Genomic DNA, 19,352 nt, shown 5'->3' with positions numbered 1-19,352 from the left:
TCAAGACTAACTTTTGCTAGTTCTCTGGGCAGTGGCTCCAGGCAGGTGTCACGGTAATAGCCGTGGGAACCAATTGAGCATCCCTGAGCCTGCCCCACTTCTCGGGACTGTCTTATTTGAACCCCACGGTCCAAGGTTTTCATAGGCTCCAACCCAGCTTGCAAGCAGGCCTGTTTGTGTGCGCAGGGGTAAGGCTGAATTGCACATGTAGCAGCTTCATGCAGGATAACTGAAGTCACAGGTTGGAGGGGAGTTCAGGGGCCTGTCGCAAACCTAGCCTGCTTGGATCCCTCTTAATCCAGCAGGCCCCTTTAGAAACTAGGTATGCTCTGCCTGCAGCTAGTTAGGTTATTGTCGTGCCCGCAAATCTTCCCCTCTCTGCGTAGAGGTGATATCCCAGCACGGGGCCAGAGGCGAGCTGTGCAGCTTCGGCGCCCAGATTCCTCCAGACACGGTACAGGAGCTGTCCCTTGCGTGGGCGGCTAGACATGCCCCCCTCTGCCCTGCAAAGCATGTGATCATTGTACCACGTTGTACCAGCTCGGAGAAGAGCTGATGAGTCTCGTGGGCACCCCGTCCAGCCAGCCCCAGCTGAGAGGCTCTGGGGAAAGGCTGGTCCTCTCCAGCGTGTGTGGAAAAATTGCTCTTCTCTTGCAGAACCATTGGGGACCGGATCGGAGAGGCCAAGGCCAGCGGCAACCTCGGGAACACATTGAAAATCCTCGGGCAGTTTGATGAAGCAGTCGTGTGCTGCCAGAGACACCTGGATATATCTCAGGAGCAGGGAGACAAGGTAAAGTTGGCACCGTTCGGTGGGGAATACTTCTGTCACGCGTGTCTGGCTGAGTCCGACTGGCAGTTTTTCACCAGCAAGGCCTGTCACTGACCGTATCGCGGGGACACGAGTTTAGGGCTGCAGCATGTCAGGAAGGAGCACGGTGGGATAGCGGATGCTGTCACTGCTTTTCCCCAAGGAACTGGACCAAGACCACGAGGCAGCCAAGAGATGAGCCTGGAGGCCCCCCATCTCCCTCCATGTCCCAGGTCTAGAGGGGAGGGACGTGGGTTTTAGCCCTGCCTGCTATAAGACCTTGGGCAAGTCACCTCGGCTCTCTGTGCCTCGGTTTCCCCGTCTGTAAAATGGGGCTAGTGGTATTGAGCACCTCTGTGAAGTGCTTCAATTTCTACTGGGGAGAAGCCCCGCAGAATTGCCAGGGGATAGCAGTCAGCACCCTGGGCTCTCTTTGGCCTGCCAGTCGTACCTTTTGGACAGTCCCTGGGCATCCTCCCCTCTCCCTGGCTGGGCTTCTTGAGGAGGCTGCTGTGGTCCGGCTTTGGGCTGCTGCCTTTGCCTTAAAGCGGGAAGATGGCGCGTTGCGGAGCATAACATCCGTCGCCCTGCAACATTTGTGCTTCCTTTCCAGGTGGGGGAAGCCCGAGCGCTGTATAACATTGGCAATGTTTACCACGCCAAAGGGAAGCAGCTGTCTTGGAGCGGGGCCCAAGACCCAGGCTACTTGCCTGAGGAAGTCAAGGAGACGCTCCAGAAAGCTTCAGAGTATTACGAGTAAGTACCAACCCGCTCGTCCCTTCCTCGCTTGGCAGGGGAGGGACCGCCCAGAGCTGGCGGCAGCAGCAGGTGTTTGAGGCTGGGCTCATGCAGGAGCAAACCCAGCCAGCCTCTGGCTCCGTTAGGCAGGTACCCTAATTGCTTCGTTTCCGTGCTGATCTCCGGACTCCTCTGGGGAGCGGCGTGGGGATGGGCAGGCTGATGATACCCTCCTCTGGGCCGGGACTAGGGTTTGGACCCTTTCTTACGGAGGTTTACCATTGCTGAGGAGGGAGAGAGGAAGGTGGGAGTCAGGGCATGAAGATTTCTTGAGGGCTGTTTGAGGAGCTGTGGTGAATCGCTCGCAGCCTTGTGGGCAGACGCATCGAGCCCTTTTGCATCCCACTGGAAAGGACATGGCACCTCTAAAGATCCAGCCATTGCCTCAGTTTCCCTAGCATGGGCAGTCTGTGTGGATCTTCTTTAGACTCAAGGGAGCCCTTTCGAATAAGGCTCTGTGAGGATAGCACCACGCTGCTGCCTTGTTCCTTCTGCATCTGTAGTCGTGCGCAGCCCTCACTTCCAGGCATGGAGCCATTTTGTCCTGCCTGGAGTCCCTACCACAGACCGGAGGAGCTGAAATCAGGATGGGGATGCAGGTCCAGCTGAATTAGCTTTCACTGGGCAGGATCTCTCTGCAAACCCCACTTCCAGCCACTGCATCAGAGAATCGTACACAAGGAGGGTGGAAGGGAGCTCAGGAGGTCACGTCTAGTGCAACTCTCTGCTCCGAGCAGGACCAGCCCCAGCTCCAGCTCCATCATCCCAGCCAAGGCTTTGTCTACCCGGGTCTTAAAAATCTCCAAGGATGCAGAGTCCACCACCAATCTGGGTGACCTGTTCCAGTGATTTACTACCTTCCTCATGAGACAGTTTTTCCTTATATCCAGCCTCAACTTTCCTTGCTGCAGCTTGAGCCCATTGCTCCTTGTCCTGTCATCTGCCCCCACTGAGAACAGCCCAGCTCCATCCTCTTTGCAACCCCCCTGCAGGGAGCTGAAGGCTGCTATTAAGTCCTCCCTCAGTCTTCTTTCTTCCAGACTAAATAAGCCTGGTTCCCTCACAGTCCAAGGTGGCTGAAATGCAGGAGGGCTACAAGAGCATCGTAGAGCTTGGTCTTAGCATAGGGAAGGCTCCACAGCGGGCTTTAAATGGAGCCAGCCACGCTCCAGCAGCAGATGCAGCGATAGTCAGCACCCATCCCAGAGCCCCCGGAGTTTGTCCATTCAGCACAAGAGCTTTGCTGTGCGTGGTCGTGAGCTGCGTGTGTTCACGGCTGCTCTACCACACGCATGCAGAGTCAGGGCATGACCAAACGCAATGCTTTGCACGTTGGTGCCTGTGGCTGGCATCTCTCTCTCTCCCAGAAAGGCTGCAAGGGGGGAGCTGCATCTGCTCCGGGGGTGGAACCTGTCGGGTCTGCTCAGCAGCTGAGGATTAGAGAGCCCCAAATGCCGCGCAGACTGTTATGCTCACCTGCTCCCTAGCATGGCAGCCAAATACCTCGGGGTCCAGCTGGCACCTGCGTGGGAACAAACAGCCAGGCAGCGCACGCAAAGATGGGCCAGACTTGTGCACCAGAGGCATGTGCTGCTGAGTCCTCCACTGCTCCCTGCACGCTGGGTGGGGGAGTGCTTCCCTGGCTGGGCATGGTCTCGCCAGCCGGCGTGCTTTTCCCCAGGGCTGCAGGCACTGGGCAACGAGATGGGGCTGCATGCTTGCAAATAACTCTATTAACAAAATGTCCTTCTGGGAGGTTTTATTCCAACGCAGGCTCACGCGTTCCCTCGTGGTGCTGGGGCTATAGGTCGACCCATGAGGCAGGCTGCAAAGTCTACCCCCCTCAGCCTCTTCCCTTTGCAAGTAGCTGTTCTTCCAGCCCACACTGGAGCGTGCCCCTGGAGGGGTCAGACCTGGTCATGGACCCACAAGCGGGGACTTTCCTTCCCCTCCAGTGTGGGGCAGGGCATGCAGGGTCCCCATGGGCTTTTGGTGCTGAGTTCTCAGCCATTGCAGCCCGTCTCATGGCAGCCCAGTGCCATTTCCAAATCGATTCGCTCACCTTGTTGTGTGCTGGAAGGTGGCTGCCAGGTTGGCTTGGGGCATGCTTTTCTCCCCCTGCCTGCAACCCACGGGCTTGACTTGGATAATGTGTGGCTTGCTCAGGCCAGCCAGGAGCAGATGCCCCCACTCCCTTTGCTTTCACGCTGCGTCTCTTGGGCTGAGTGTGACCAGACGTGCCCCTCTGCTTTGCTGCAGGAGAAACCTGTCTCTGGTGAAGGAGCTGGGGGACAGGGCCGCGCAGGGCCGTGCCTACGGCAATCTTGGCAACACCCAGTACTTGCTCGGCAACTTCAGCGAAGCCATCGCTTTCCACAAAGAGGTAGGAGAGGGCTGGTGGGCTGGGGTCTGGATGCTTGGCCAAGCCGATGTTTGCTCCTGTGCGCCTGGAGGGTGCAGCTGTCCCCTTGGTGGGACCGACAAGATTTGGGGTGCGGGGACTTTCCGGCTCCCAGGGCCACGAGCTTTCCCGAGCAGGAAACAACCTCCATGGTGAGAGCCCCAGCCTGAAAGCCCGGTGTGCGGGCTGGAGAGATGCGCAGAGGTCTCCATGGTGATAAATAAGCCAGCGGAGAGCAAAACAGGACAGGGCTGGTCTGTTTTACGTTGTGCTGTGCGGGCGTGCTCAGCCGGAGGAGACTGCTGCCCAGCCCCGCTCTCGTCCCGGTGGGGCAGGCAGGGGGCTCTCCGGCTGGGCCAGGGGCTCACAAAACAGCGGTTCCTCAAGGAGCGAAAGGCGGACGTAGCTGGGACCAGGCTTCCTGAGCAGAGATGTCTTGGCCGTCGCCCGGCTGAGGGGCACGGGGCTCGCCGCTTGGCACAGCTGCTGGGAAAGCCTCGCGTGTCCTCGGCTTGGGAGCGGAGCTGCTCCTGCAAAGAGCAGCTTCAGAAGCCTTGGGCGCGTTGTGTGTGACCTGGCAACCCTCCCCTGTTCTTAATTTTAATTAAGGCCAACAATGTATTTAATTAAGCAGCTGAGACGGCTTCTGAGCAGGAGCAAATGTTTTTATTGAGGGTGGCAGATGTCAGCAGTGCCTCGAACAGCCTGGATCATCTCGTGGCACAGAGCGGGCCCAGCCCACCTCCCGGGAGCAACAGGGGCACCATGCCCCTTCCTGCTTCCATCCCAGAGCAGCACACCAGGCACCAAGGCAGGGGCAGCAGTGCTTGGGGTCTGTAGGAGAGGGGCCTGGGAAGCCGCCCCCAGCCCTGGAGACCAGCTGAGAGGCAGGGGACAGTGATGGGAGAAGGTGGAAGCGAGCTAATGCATAACCGAGGCCTGGGCTTGGTGGGAGCTGGGCAGAAAGAGGCAGCCCACGATGGTTTCATGCAGCGGGCGTGCATTCAGGTGATACAAGCCCTCCTGGGTCTTTGCAACCAGTTGCCTGAGTGCATCGGGTCACTGGTGGCATTGGGCTCTGGATTCAGCCTAGCACTTAATGTGCTGTGCACAACCGTGGAGGGGGTGCCTACCTCCTGCTGTCTCTGCTCCAGAGCCTGGCAGCATCGGGGCCCCAGAGGGAGGGTGCTGATGGGCATGCGTCGCAGAAGCCGCAGCCGCGGGTTGGGGACGGGCCTGTTCTCATGGATCCGTGTGTGACTGTTTCAGCGCCTCGCCATCGCCAAGGAGTTTGGGGACAAGGCGGCCGAGAGGAGAGCGTACAGCAACCTGGGCAACGCGCACATCTTCCTCAGTAGGTTCGACATCTCAGCAGAGTACTACAAGTAAGTGCCTGGCTGCCTGTGGGGAGCAGGGACCCGGCTCCAGGCTTTCTGCCCGGGCAGAGCCAGCAGGCTGGGAGGTTGCAATCTGCCGCAGTGAATCCACAGGCTTCAGTCGCCATGGCTCAAGTATGAGCCACAAATACACATGTGTGAAGAGCTGCCGTGTGCTTCAGGGAGAGCGCATGGGGAGCGGGCTCCGAAATGCCTCCTATTGCCATCTGCTGGCCATTCCCTGCCCCTTTCCCATCTCCGGGCTGCTGGGAAGAAAGGCTCCTTCCATGCACGGGTCCCTCTGGGTGAGCTTGTGCCCCGAGCACTCCTGCCATTTCACACTGGGCTGTGACTCCCTGGCTGGTCCGGACTCTCGCAGCTGTCAGGGTTGCATCTAGGCTGGATTGGCATAGGCAGCGATGGGCAGTTTCAGTGGTGAGCAGTGCGGGGTGATGCAAGGGGCTGAGCGGCTGTGGCAGGGACTGGGATGAGAGCCTGCCTTAAACCAGGCATGTGCCTGGTTTACAAGCACAGAGGGAGGAACGAGCAGGTCATCCTCCTTCCTTTGGGTTTAACCTTCGCCGGGAGTAACCGCAGTTCCTGACAGTTGATTTCTACCTCCCAGAAACTAGTATTTGCTGGGGACTGTCTTGATAGAGAGAGTGAGGACTGACTGGATCGGAGACTAAACTACCATGCTTTGCCTCTCAGCAGAGCTGCCCCAAAGCCAGACTGTAGTGCCAGGGGTGCCTCTTCCATTATAAAGTGGTGCTGCCCACTCTGGGAGGGGAATAATCTTCTTTCAGGAACAGGTTTAAAACCCAAAAGCCACTTGAACAGATTTAAGGTGCGATGGAAACCAGCCACAGAAATGTTCCACGTACTTTGTGGAATGTTTTTGTAGCTGGTTTCTTATTTTGTTGCATTGTTGATATAAGTAATATATCATTTTAATACTAATTAAATACTAATATATTTTGATTTCCTGGATGTGTGGCAGGTTTACTATTTATGGAGTGATTAACAGGTTAATTGTACCCTAACTGTAACATCTGCCAGGGCCCCGGAGTTGCAGGGCCCCTTTCTCCAAGGGGCACAGAGGAGGCGAAAAAGACAGGCATCAGCAAACTTTTACAGGGGGCATTTTTTGGCCTAAGGCAGGCCCTTCTAGCCTTTTCTGCCAGCTTGCAGATGTGCCCACCATGAACCTGCTGTGTCTTCGTGCAGGAAAACCCTCCAGCTGTCCAGGCAATTGAAAGACCAAGCGGTAGAAGCTCAGGCTTGCTACAGCCTTGGAAACACCTACACGCTGCTCCAGGAGTACGAGAGAGCCATCGAGTACCATCTAAAGCACCTGCTGATTGCACAGGAGCTGGGTGACAGGTGAGGGGCTTGGGCTGGTACTTTGAGCGTGGTGGACGTAGGGTCTTGCCCATAAAAAGTATGAGCCTCTGCTGCAATGCGGAGACATTCAAGAAGGTTCATTGCAGTCATTGCTCTGTCTCTGCTGTGGCTGCTGCTGATCCCCGTGCCCTCGTCTTGGGCACTTGCAGGGGAACAGAAATAGCCTCCCACTGAGAGGGGCTGGACTGAACAGCCCCATGCAGCAGGAGCTCTGAGATGCTGCTGGAAGATCCCTGCCGAAGTGATGAGAAGCGCCGCGTGGGGATGCGCGCTGTGTCACCTGGCACAGCTGGGGCCAGGCACCCTCTTCCCTGCGTAATCACCTCTACCTCTGTTATATGTTTTGCCCCTGCCCAGCACAAAGCTTTATTCATCCGCCTGAATATTTGCATGCCAGGCTCCCAGTTTCTTGCATCTCATTAACTGAGCTAGTCTGGGGGTCTGCCCAAATGACCCGCTTTCAACTTCAGATAGATGCAGGCAGCTGGAAGTGCAGCTTAGCACGTGGCAGAAGATGCAAGGGAAGCCAGGGAGAATTGGCTAGAAGAAGTGAGACTCCCAGGACAGATGAGGAAATAGCCAGCCAAGAGGGGGGTAGAGCTTAGTGGCCTCTCTTGTCGTCGGATGGCCTGGGCACATTTGTTCAGTGTGGGGAGTGAGTTCAAGCACCTCGTCTCAGGGATGGCCAGTCCAAGCCGCTTTCAGCCTTCATCAGGGCTGAACATTTGTGGTCCACGTGATGCCAGGGACACAGCAGGTGCTGGACCCTTTCTGGAAGTCAGGCCTGAGCTGCACATCTGAAACCAGGGGCCGCATTTGAACATGGTTGCGGACACCTGGGCTTCTTCAGCTAGTTGTTAGAGCCGCGACTGGGGAGATCAGGACTCTGTGCTTTGCTCTCGAGTCCTGTGGGTGAGTTTTTATCCCTCTTCTTACCTCTGCAGTCCTGTTTCGGAGAAGAGAAAACTCAGATTTTCTTGGCTGGAGTAGTTGTTTGTAGTGCAGCGTGAGTGTTTTGGGTGAGAAGGAAAGGAGGGGACAGAGAAAGTGAGCTGGGGACGGCTTCCTTGCTGAAATCTCTCCAGTCTGTCTGGCTGTGGTGTGGTCCCTAGAGATGTGATGGAAGGACTGCACGGGATGCAGTGTTAGGGACTCCTTTCCCTGGTGGGCGCTGGGATCCGTCCCCGAAACCTAGACTGGCTGGCAAACTCAGCTGTGCTTCGGGAGCGACTTTGTGCTTCTGGGAGGACAACACAGGTGCATCTAGATAGGGCTTTGGGGGCTAATAATGTTGTGAAAATGCTAACAACTGCCCCCCCTGCAGATCATGAGCCTCTGGGATCCTCTAGCTCTTGCCACTAGATGGAGCAGAGACCTTAAAATGGAAGCTCTGCCCAGGCAGGAACAGAAATCCTCTTGCATCGGGTGCTGGTGCCCGCAGCTGGCTGGCACTTTGCAATGAAGGGGGACGGTCGTGCCTGCAGGAGGTGGTGGGCACTGTGTGGGGAGCACCCCCAGCCATTCAGGTTAAAACCAGCAAACTGGCAGCACTGAAGCAAATGCTTTAGGGGTTCCTTATACACCCACGGCATGTGCCCAGAACGAGTGTGCGGGGCTGCCTGCAGCTTCATGGGAGGGCTGGTAAGCCAAAGTGATTGCCGGCCATGCAGGATTCCTGCACCCGCAGTTGGGGGGCACGGAGGGGCTGCTTGCAGGGGGAGGCTTAACTGAGACTAGGTAGGCTCCAGTGGCCTGTGGATGCCCCGCAACCTGGTTCAGCACCTAGCTACCTGCCTCCCTGCTGCATGTGCCTCTCAGTGCTGGTTTCCCACCCCCCTGCTTCCCAGGACTGCTTACCCTGGCTTGGAGGGCAAGGAAACGTCGGGTGTCTCTGGCCAGAAGCCTTTGGGGCAGCTTGGAGAGCAGACTAAGTGAGAACTTGCCCTCCAAATGCAGCACTGAGATGAGAGCAAGGCTCTGGCAAAGTTGAACCTTGCTCCTTGGGAAGCCGGTGAGGGGGGAAGAGGGGTTTCTGCCCTTGAGCTGCTGTCAGGGGTGACCCTAGAGGCCAGAAAGGCCCCGAAAGTGTTGGTGGCTTTCTTCTGCTGAGCCGTTCTGGATGCTGGTTTTCTGTTTTGCAGAGTGGGAGAAGGAAGAGCCTGCTGGAGTCTCGGAAATGCCTACATCTCCCTGGGGAACCACGAGCAAGCCCTGCACTTTGCACAGAAACATCTTGCAATATCCCAAGAGGTAAGATGAGCCAGCGCAGATCGGAGGCAGCTAGACCTCCTGGCTGGGAGGAAGCCATTTATTATGCCAATCGGCTCCGCTGCTGGAGTTGCCCTTTTTCTGGCAGTTATTGGTACTGAAAGCATCCATCATGTGTGTTGTTGAAAGGCTATCTTTAGGATTTGCAGAGGAAAGCTGGAAAATCTCTCCTTCCTGGGGGACCCGCAGGCTATGTCTCAATCTTCATCTCGTATTCACTGTAACTGGATAGCTCAGCCCTGGGATGCTCTCAGCCTGATGCCTGGGCGGTGATTGCTGGGACAGAGAGACAAGAGGGGCATCTCTAAGCTGCTCTGCATTGATGGGTCTTGTCCTCCTAGAAACACATGGGCCCAGCCTCCTAGTAAAACACCAGCAACTGGAGCGGGGGGCAGTCGGGGTCGGTGATTTTTTTGGCTGAGAACAGTGAATGCTTGACTCGGGGCTGGTGCCATCTCATAGGTCCGAGGGCCTGAAAGATTCACTGCTGGCTTCACCCTCCTGCTCCTACATGGTCAGATGTTATAAGTGAGCTTGAGCTGCTGCTTTGCTTGCTGCCGGCAGCTTCCCAAGGCATCGTTAGGAGAAAGAGCAGGTTGCAGGGGGAGGTGGGGAGCTCTCCCCTTCCTGCTGTAGTGGATCGATTCATGGTCTAGAACCAGGGATATTTAGGAATTTTCTGCCCTGTTTCAGCCACTTGTCTTGGTGCTTGTTGGTAGATGGGCCCAAATCATTCCCCCCATCCCAAAAAGGCTTTTCTGGTCTGAAAGTCCTGGGGAGCCCCTCAGAAGCCAGTTCTGCTGAGACTTGCGGCCAGGGTTTAGGGCAGAAATCCAGCGGAGTGGGGCAACAGGCAGGCCAGGCTTTGACTTTGCTTTTCTAAGCCAAATTTAACAAAGTCTTCCTTGTCTCTGAACAACATGGAAAGGCCAGAAAAAGGCTTCGCTCACATGGCTTGAGTGCAGCTCTGCACTTGTAGAAGCTGCTTCTTGAGGCTTGAAAGAAAACCAGCAGCAAGAAACGGCTGCTGACCCAGTGCCAGCCCCAGAACGTGGCCGAAGCTTTTTCCTCGGCTAAAAACACTGGTCCCCTTCAGACCTGGGCAGACTGAACAGATGATGGCAGTGGAGTTTCAGCCTCTTTGCCCTGCATCTGAATTGGCTTGTGGCCTGAGACGGGGGCTGCCGAGGGTCTTGCAATGCCTTTGCTTTTTTCCTACATCTAGCAACATCAGCGTGAACCCCCCATGAAGATGTACACAGCCAGGGTTAAACCCTTTGTATAGGGATGTAATGGTCCCGATTTCATCCAAATCAGCATCATCGAGGGTTGTGCTGCTTGCAGCCTCTCCGCATTTGGGCTTTGCACTAATGAAACCGGATTGACGCTAATAATAGGCTTGGTGACGTGCATGCGACTTGTCTAATCTACACAAGACCTGAGGCTTTTCAGGTAGCTCAGCCAGAGAGATAGCCAGCACGCTTTGGAGCGGACCTTTACGGTTTGTTATAAGGAAATTAGCCCTGGCCTCTTTAATATCCCCCACAAGGAAACTGCCCTTTTAAAGCACTGTAATGGAAACCACCATTTGTAAGCGCTTAGTGCATTCTCTTGCCCTCATCTATTAGCGTGGCTAAGTCTTGGGGAAGGGCTAACATGCCAGCCCAATTATGCACTTAATTATACTTGTCAGCCATTCAGAGGAAAAGCTGCTCGTCAGCCCCGTGCATTGTAGGACAAATTAACTTCTCGGCTTTCGGTTTGGAGCCTGCTAGTGTGGGTCTGATTACTCAGAGCCAGATGGAGGCTCAGCTGCTGGCACTGCAGATGAGAGGGGATGGGAAGATGGGAACAATAGGAGCTCCGGCTGCTGCTGGGGGTGGAGGGGAAGCCTTTTGGGGATTCACAATGCTGCTCACATTAGGGTGGATGAGGCTGATTACAGGGTGGCGTCGGGAGCGGGTTACTCATGGCAGGTGGCTGATCATCTCCCCCCCACCACGCTGTTAAATCGGGAGCGGTGTTGAGAACCCCTCTCTGTAGGGCCGGGATTTGTTCCTAGCGTGAGCCACTGCTGCATAGGATCTTCTGTAGGGATCGGCTGGTTTCGGACACAGCTTGGTCTGGTCATGGCCAAAGAGAGCCTGGCACATGCTGCTGCCCCTGAGACCCCTGCCTCTGCCCTCTGCCTCTCGTGCCACTAGCTGGGAAGTTGAGGGCAGCGTCCGGGAGATGAAGGGGTTTTGTTGGAGCAGAAGCTGCGGTCGTGCAGGCCCGGGGTCGGGATTCGGGGTTGTGGGTCTGTGCCCAGGTGGAGGAGGTGGCCGGGAGCAGGAAGCACAGAGCTGAGGGTGATGCAGCCCCATGCATGGTTTTTGGTTGATGGGGTCCAGATCAATCAACCTGCCCTGCCACCTGCTTTCCTGCTCCCTGCCCCGTAGCACAATGGTGAGCGCAGCGCTGCCTTGAGTCCTGTCCTGGGCCTGTCGCGAGAGGCAGCACAGCCCCTTGGCAAATGACCAGCTCCATGCAGCTGTGCCAGGGGCCAAGGCAGGAGAAGTCCTGTCCCCTGGGCTGTGCCCTCCACTTCGGGCGTGAAAACAGGCAGTCCTCGTCCCCTAGACTGGAGATCGCCTTGAGAGGGGGGCAAAGCCACGGCTCCCCAGGGGGTTGGGACCCCAAAGAAAGCAGGCCAAGCTCAGCCCGAGGAGAGGCCAGCGCGTAAGCCTCTCCGAGCAGATTTTGCTGCGTCTCGGTGCTGTCTCTCAGCAGAACGCCTCCGTCTGAGGGGACCTGGTCCTCTAAGAAACCCTAAAACTGGTGGCAGTCGGCGAAGCCTTTAATCGAGTGTCTGAAGGACTTGGGGCCTGTCCAGAGCTCAGTCGGTCCGCTGAGAGCGTGTCAGCAGCCGCCTAGATTAATTGGCGGAGGATTGTCGCCTGCCTGGGAGCTGTCTGATCTCCCTGCCGTCGGTGGCATTCAGCATCTTGTCACAGATAACGCGGGGATTGATGATGTTGTTTTTAAGATGGCTCAGACCCTGGAGGCTATCTCAGCGAACCACAAAGCCAGGCATTTAACAAGGAGGTCATGCCTCTCCTACGGGACGGCCAAGGTCTCTCCTTCCAAGACAGACCGCTATTTTCTATAAAGGTTTGAGGCTGAGACATAGCCTGTTCCCCTGCGTACCCAGGGGGGGTCTTACCTGGACCACTCAGAGCTTGGGGTGGGAGCGCAGAAGGGCAGCGGGGCTCACTGGGGTGGCGCAGTTCACATGCGCTTGGCAAACCTTTGCTGGAAACCGGTCGGAGGCTGTTTCACTGCAGGAAAGGGCTTGCTTTTACAAGATCGCTGTCTTCGTCAAAATAACACAATCCCCCTGGAAGATTTCATCCCCTGAACTGACCCCTGGGTCCGTATTGACTGGACGAGTTGCACAGAAATCGCACATGCCTAGGCACGTTAGGGTTTGCCACCGAGTAATCTGTCTTGATGCAAAGATGACACCGTATTGCTGCAGCGGGGACCTCACCTGCACTGAAGAGCATTTAGGGAACACCAGCAGCTTTGGACAAATGCGTGGCACTTGTCACGTAGCTGCTGGCAGGACTCTTCTTTCTCAGGGGACAGAGAGCAGCATCTAGGGCTTTCTCAGGGCAGGCTGCAGAAACGTCTAGGGGAGACATGAGTCCCCCCGAAACCCCCCTGGCATGGCTATAAATCTGTCCCTCGGCCAAACTGTGGTTCTGGCTGGTGTACCTGTGTCTCGTTTCTGTGGGAAGCCAGGACTTTTCATAGCGTCTGTCCTTTGCATAAGGAACAGGCGTGACATGTCCCAAAGGAGCAGCTCTGGACCCCCGCCTGGCGGGCAGCGTCCAGCCAGGAGCGCCCAGCTCGGCGCGGTTGTCGGAGCAGGTCCTGTTCCTGGCGGATGTGCTGCTGGATATCATCATCATCGTCGGGGAGGATGGCGGACGCGGGGCACGGGGCCAGGCAGGAATCATTCTGGCGCATCCCAACCCTGCTTAATTGCTGGAGCTGTGCGCGCACGCCCTGGCTGTGACACAGATGCACGGTCTGTTCAGCTGTTCGTTGAGCGGCCGCCTGGTGCTCAGTAACTATGGCAATTTTCGAGCAAGGGGGCTGGGATTGTCAGGGCCCTTTGCCAGTCCCAGGCTTTTCCTCCCCAGCCTGTTCTGCAGCCCGAGGGGAGGCAGGTCCCCACGTCGGGGACACTGGGCTCTTAGGGAGCGAGTTGGCAGGTGCAGGTGACGCACGTTTGGCAGCGCTGGGAAGAGAGACCTCCGAGGGGTCCACATCCCGCGCTTGCTTGGAGCCGGCTCGGGACAGAGCTGTGCCATGTGGCTGCTGCAGACGCTAATCCTGGCCCCCAGCGCTGCAGCATCTCTCCATCCTTGATGCCTTCCTCAGTTGTGTGAGGTGCTGTGCAGAAACAGTGCCTCCTGTGCCGGACTAAAGGGGGGACTGAGCCCCTGACCATTGCTGTGATGGTGGTAGTGCCTCACAGGCTAGTCCATGTGCTGCTTTGGTGCAGAAATGAGATCCCACCTCCGTCCCGGAGAGCTGCGGTGCCCGTAGGCAAGATGGCAAAGAGTGGGTCGGCTTGTCAAGTCCAAAAGTCATCCCCACATCGGCCGCAGGGCTGCGGTTAGCATGCTGACCCCTCCTTTCCAGCGCCCCGTGTGCCAGGCCACGCACCGCATGGGGCCTGGGGGAACGCAGCGATGATGACAGGTGGCCGAGCTGCCTGGCGGGGAGGAGAGACCCTACCCCTCACTCAGCTCCTGCTGTGGGGCTGGAAACCCCTTTCATTGGGATGCTGCAGTGCTTTTCATTGCACCCTGTTGCCTTTGCTCTGCAGATCGGGGACTGGAACGGGGAGCTGACAGCTCGCATGAACATGGCCCAGCTGAAGGCCGCCCTCGGCATGGTGCTGGGCGACGAGGATGGAGACTGCTCCCGCCACTACACTGGCTATGAAGCACAAGGTAAGGCTTGCCTCGCCTCCCGGCATGGCCTCGGCTAGCAAGAGCTCCCCGCTGTGCCGCGGGGGCCTGCACAGCCTCTGGCTGAGGATCAGGCACGCTTGTCTGGGGGGCTGTGGTTAACATTATGCCTTGAGACAATCTCCGTGGCTGGCTGGGGGGTCTGGGCTCCCTTGCTCTGAGGCAGGTGCTGCAGCCAGCCCCCTCCAAAATCGGATGCTGCTCAGCTGCTAACTCCAAGCCACGGCAGCGTCCTGCAAGCGTGCCCCGGTTCAACGTGGCTTTATTGGCACGGATGTGCCTCGCCGGCCTGCGTCCTTGTTTTCGCTCTGTTGGCAGCCTGGGCTCAGGGCACCGTGCACCCATCTGCGTGGGTGGCTCAGGGAGCCAGGAGGGAAGCTGGCAGGACTGTTTGCTCAGCGTGTTGATTTTGAAGGTGCAGCCAGTAGCTGAAATGCTGCTGCCCATCTAGAGCTGCCGCTGCTGAGCTGGGAGCCACGTGGAGCCCGGCTGCCATCCCAGTGCCAGGCAGAGCCTCGGCCCACGGGGCTGCCCCTCATCCCAGCTGTGGCAGCAGCCGATTGATTAGCTGCTGCCCCGTTCCTGACTCCTCCTTAAAAGCTCCTTCCCTCGGGCCGGCATGTGGGTTGCAAGCGGAGACGGGGTCACTCTGGACACTGGCTCGGCTGCTTCGTCTCTGCTTGGCGCTTGCTTCCCCCCGAGCTGATGTGACCTTCCCTCCCACCATGCTCATACCCATTGCTTCCCCTCTGGAGGAAGCTGCCAGCAAAGACCTGCCTCAATGCCCTTTGCAAGGCCCAGGAGGAGTCTTCTTTCACGTCCCAGCATCCAGTGACCGCCCCCACCCCGAGACATAAAGCACTGGAAGATCAGCCAGCGTGTGGAGGGTTGAGACTTTTTTTTGGCAAGAGCAAAGGGAGTTGGGGGGAGATGGTGATGAATTGTTGTCCCTGCAGACACGCCCTGGGGAAGGGCAGGCGGCTCCTGGACCCCTCGGCCCTGCCCCTAGCCCCACGTAGTCCCCAGTTCCCGGGGAACGAGGGAGTGGCACGAACCAGGGGGCACTGCTGGTGCAAGGCTTTTACGGGTTATAATGACCTCATTCATCAGTGGTGCCATCGATCGGGCTGCCAAGGCCAGGCTTGTTCTCCGCACAAGCACAGTGTGTTCTCCAGAGCCGGGTGACGGAGCCTTGCTCCCAGGGAGGGAGAGCCAGGCCTGAGATGACCGGCGGACACTTCCCTAGCACAGCATGGCCTGGCATGCTCAGAGGGGCTTGCCCCAGGCTCCCCAGATGTGCCCGGGAGGGGAGGTCAATGCCCACTCTTGTCCCGTGACGTGGAGGTGGCTGTGGCACAGGTCAGTGATGCTGGAGCCTGGGTGAAACGTGGCAAGGAGGCTCCGAGGGGGTCTCTGGTTATCTGAGACCAAGCAAGCTTCACTGTGAGAATAAAGCCATGTCGTCTCACCCAGTTGTGAGCCCTGTGCCCCAGCGTAGGAAGATAGTTGCAGCTGTATACGGCATTGTATGGGGATATACGGCACTGCATGTTGCTTCCTTTCCAAGCTCCACGGGGAGTTTTGCTCATGGGTTTGCTAAACAGCTGTGGTCAGGTTCCACCCCAGACCTAGCTGCATTTCAGATGAAAGATCAGCAAACCCAGCCTGGGTTCAAGGCATGCCCTCGAGCCCCAGACCAGATGAGAGCTGGCAGTTTCTTCACCCACCCTCTGCTTCTTGTCTTCAGGCGCATGAGTTTTGCACAGCTCCGTTCCACTGTGGGGGTTTGTCGGTGTTGGTAAATGTGGCTATGTATAGGCAGCTGTAGAAACCTCTTTAAAACGAGGCCAGTTAATGTGTGTTAAAGCTGGGGAAGAGTAACCTTTCCCTGCAAGGTAATGCCCAGAGCTGGTAGAGTAAATGATGATTGCGCTACGCACAACTGCGCTCTGTTTGGGCTTCCTGCGTACGTGCGCGCGCCGGAGTAGCGGTACGGGTGTCGGAGGAGAGGAAGGATTGCCTTGTACTGCAAGTGCAGGGATCGTAGCCAGGACCCTGGGTTCTCTCCTTGGCTCTTAGAGCACCCCCCTGCTTCCACGTGCAATTGGTGCATGGAGGAGGTTACTAATGACCCTGCTCTCGGGGGCTTGCTCAGGCTCATTTAGTGGTTCCAGGGCACTTTGGGACCCTCTGACATGCCTATTAAATAATACAAGCATTGCTATTTATTATGGATAGCAGTGGGGGAGCAGCTGGCTCTGCAAGCGGAAGCAGGTGAGAGAGAGACCTGCCGTCGGGTGTCGGTAAATCAAACCCTCTGCCCTTTCCTCTTCTCCGCCCTGCTCCTGGTTACGGTTATTTCACAGCTGCCGATTTATCTGGATGCTGAAGCCAGCGGGGGGCTGTGGGCGAGCAGCGCTAGAAACATCCCCGCGCGATGCAGAGGGATGCGACTTCCAGGCCCCTTGCGTGCATCGTGCACGTCAGCCTCAGTGGATAGACGCTCGGTGCAAAACACCAGCCCGTCCTGCTGGTTGTTTTTTGCTTCTACTCGTCGGGCCTGGCATAGCATCGGGGGGGGAGGCTTTGATCTGATCTGATCTGGGCTCTTTGTGATCTAATTGATACTCCGCGAGCACGGGGCCGCTGGGAGACGAAGCTGGAGGCCACGGGAGCGGGGCGACTCTGCTGAAGTCTTGTGAAAGCGACGACCTTGTCACGGAGGAGGAACGCGCTGAGCTTGGAGCAACAAAGAGAAACGTGCCGGGGCGGCGATGGGGGATGGGGGCGCTCCCAAAGCAGAGCGAAGGAAGGGCTGTGTCCGCTCTCCTGAGCAGCCGGGTGTGCGAAGCAGGCTTCTGCAGCGCGTCTCCCCAGCCTCGTCCCAGAGGGGGTGTAGGGCCAGCCGAGACCGGTGCATTGCTCGCTCTGCCCTCTCGCAGAACGGGAACGTATCCCCGTCACGGCTCGAGGAGGAGCTGGGTGGGCTCGATGTGCCTCGCCCCGCACGCCCGCGCCCTCCGAGATCAGTGAGCGACGGGAAAGGGGAAGCGCGGCCAGAGAAGCCGTTCTCACGGGACTCTCAGCACAAGGGCCTTGGGCTTGTTCCAGCCCAGCGAGCAGCACCGCGCGCTTCCCTGCTGTCGGCCTCAGAGCCTTTGCCAAGGGTTGGAGTCCCCTTGCGTTTGTGGATGGGGAAACTGAGACGCAGAGAAACCGAGCGACTTGCCTGAGGTCGCACGGTGGGGCGGTAGCAGAGACAGACGTGGGACATTGATCCCCTGGTGCTCAGTCTGCTGCATCTTGGCCTTTCTTGCTTTCGTAGTAGGTCGGGTCAGAAGGGACCTGAGCAGATCATCGAGTCCGACCCCCTGCCATGGCAGGAATGAGTGCTGGGATCCTATGACCCTGGCTAGGTGATTATCCAGCCTCTGTTTGAAGACCCCCAACTTGGAGCAAGCATCACTTTCGGCTCAGATCAAATGTCTCGGCCTCTTGTGGGCTAAGATCAAGTGGGGGCATCTAAATCCCAGGACCTCCAGGCTTGGGCCTGCACATAGGATGCCTGCCAGCAGATTTGGGAGCATCTGAAGTCCCCGGGTGAGGGGCTGGGATGGAGGATGCTCGCTGGTTGTAGCGCCGTACATGGTGTTTAGAGCGGTTGAGTTCTGCCTGCTCAGTCGACACGGTTTTTGGAACGATTGAGTTCTGCCCCGTTGATGTGATGTGGACCCGATTTGGCTGATTTGATCTGGAACACACGTATATTAATTAAGAAAACAAAAAATCTGCATCTGGCTTCATTCTTATCCCACTGCCTTAGCTCTCGTGTCCCCTTGTCCCTATGAGCGTGTTATTTGTTTGCCAGCGCTGTCCCCTCCCTTCCCTGTTTTCTGCCTTCACCTTACTCCGTTTGCTAGCTTGCTCCATCCATCCCCAGCACGTGAGGAAGGGAGCTCGGGCTTATGCAAGCTGTGATTTAATTAGTCTGTAAGGTGCATCTCTTCCCTGCCTTCTGCCTGACGTCACACGTAACAGGATGGAGGCTCCCACGTCCCTCAGATCTGTGCAGGCTTCTCCTGGACAAGCCTCCCGCGCGCTGCAGTAGCTCGTGTCCAGGCTCCTACGGCCGAGCCTCCTTGTCGCTTCCCCCTCCTGCCTACCACCTGGCTAGGATGGGATCCAGTGGAGAAGGATCTTGCTAGGATCCTGCTGCACTAGGATCCAGTGGACGAGGCACGCTAGCCTGTTGCATGGGTTCCCTGTGACGTGGAGCTGTCAAAGCCCCTGTATGTCCAGGGGGGGAACCAGGCTGCGTGCGACTCTCCTGCATGCAGTTGAGATAACTGGGCTGGCTAATGACTCCCTTCTCTGGTGCCTTCAGACTCAGAGGTGCTTTTATCCCCCAGCTGCAGGGTCCCTTAGGAAGCCCCAGAGCTCAGCCTTGTGCCCTGCTCCGGGAAGGATTTGTTGCTGGTGAGAACGAAGGGAACCTGCTGAGCAAATAAGGAGCTGCTGTGTGCGACCCACAATGGAAAGCATTGTCCTGCGCTGGGATGCGGGCCAGGCGCCCCGAGCATGCACAGCCAAATATGTCCTCGCCGCTCCCGGGAGCGAGCGGAGGTGGGGGTGGCGTGCGCTGGCTGAGAGCTCGCAGGGCAGGGAAAGGCTGGCACCAGCCTGCCTGCTGCAGACGCTTCTTCTAGGCTGTGCTTACCTGGGCTGCGTGGTTGCGTCCGAGACGGCGTGTGGCACTTCCTGGGCATTAACTGTCGGGGGCCGTATGAATTGGATCTCCCTTGCAGACCGAAGGGGAATGACCGAGGGGCTCCAGTTTGAGTGCCAAACCAGAGCCTGTGAGCGCCTGGCCTCTGAGCTAGTACCCCCACGGCTGGGCCATGCTTCCTGCGTGCATGCATTCACGCACACGAAACAGAGCAGCGCCCTGGAGCCCTTGCACGCCCAGGCGCTTCTTGGCTGTCTTCTCCCAGGGGAAATTGGCCTGGCTCTGGGGGAGCTGCCAGCTGGGAGGACGGCTGGGGGGAAGAGGCTCAGTGGCATTAAGAAAGCAGAGACATGAGAGAGATGGCAGCCAGCTCGGAGGAGTCCTGGCACGTCTCCTTAGCAAATGCTGACTTGGAGCTGATGCTGCTTTTGCACCAGCTGTGTGCTGCCCTGAATGTGCCTGCTGATGGCAGCGGCCTGCCCAGCAGCTAAGTGCCCCCCCCTGCAGCAGGGTGGTAGGGGAGTGCTGCCCCCTCCCCGCC

General features: G+C 57.6%; 1 protein-coding gene across 1 annotated transcript in view; it reads left to right on the top strand.

Annotated features, from left to right (window-relative positions):
• The window catches only part of GPSM1 (G-protein signaling modulator 1), an 85,753-nt gene that overhangs the window by 18,023 nt on the left and 48,378 nt on the right, over positions 1-19,352 (top strand). Inside the window, exons 3-9 of the mRNA XM_019510312.1 lie at positions 658-793; positions 1,425-1,567; positions 3,869-3,992; positions 5,280-5,395; positions 6,614-6,769; positions 8,932-9,040; positions 13,941-14,067. Coding sequence (XP_019365857.1) covers positions 658-793; positions 1,425-1,567; positions 3,869-3,992; positions 5,280-5,395; positions 6,614-6,769; positions 8,932-9,040; positions 13,941-14,067 — 911 coding nt within the window. The remainder of the gene's footprint in view (positions 1-657; positions 794-1,424; positions 1,568-3,868; positions 3,993-5,279; positions 5,396-6,613; positions 6,770-8,931; positions 9,041-13,940; positions 14,068-19,352) is intronic.

This window comes from Gavialis gangeticus, unplaced genomic scaffold (assembly GCF_001723915.1).
Source record: "Gavialis gangeticus isolate Ggan-Ray unplaced genomic scaffold, GavGan_comp1, whole genome shotgun sequence".
In the NCBI taxonomy this organism is placed as follows: domain Eukaryota; kingdom Metazoa; phylum Chordata; order Crocodylia; family Gavialidae; genus Gavialis; species Gavialis gangeticus.
Note: the sequence above shows the minus strand (reverse complement) of the source record. Positions and strands in the feature narration are given on the sequence as shown.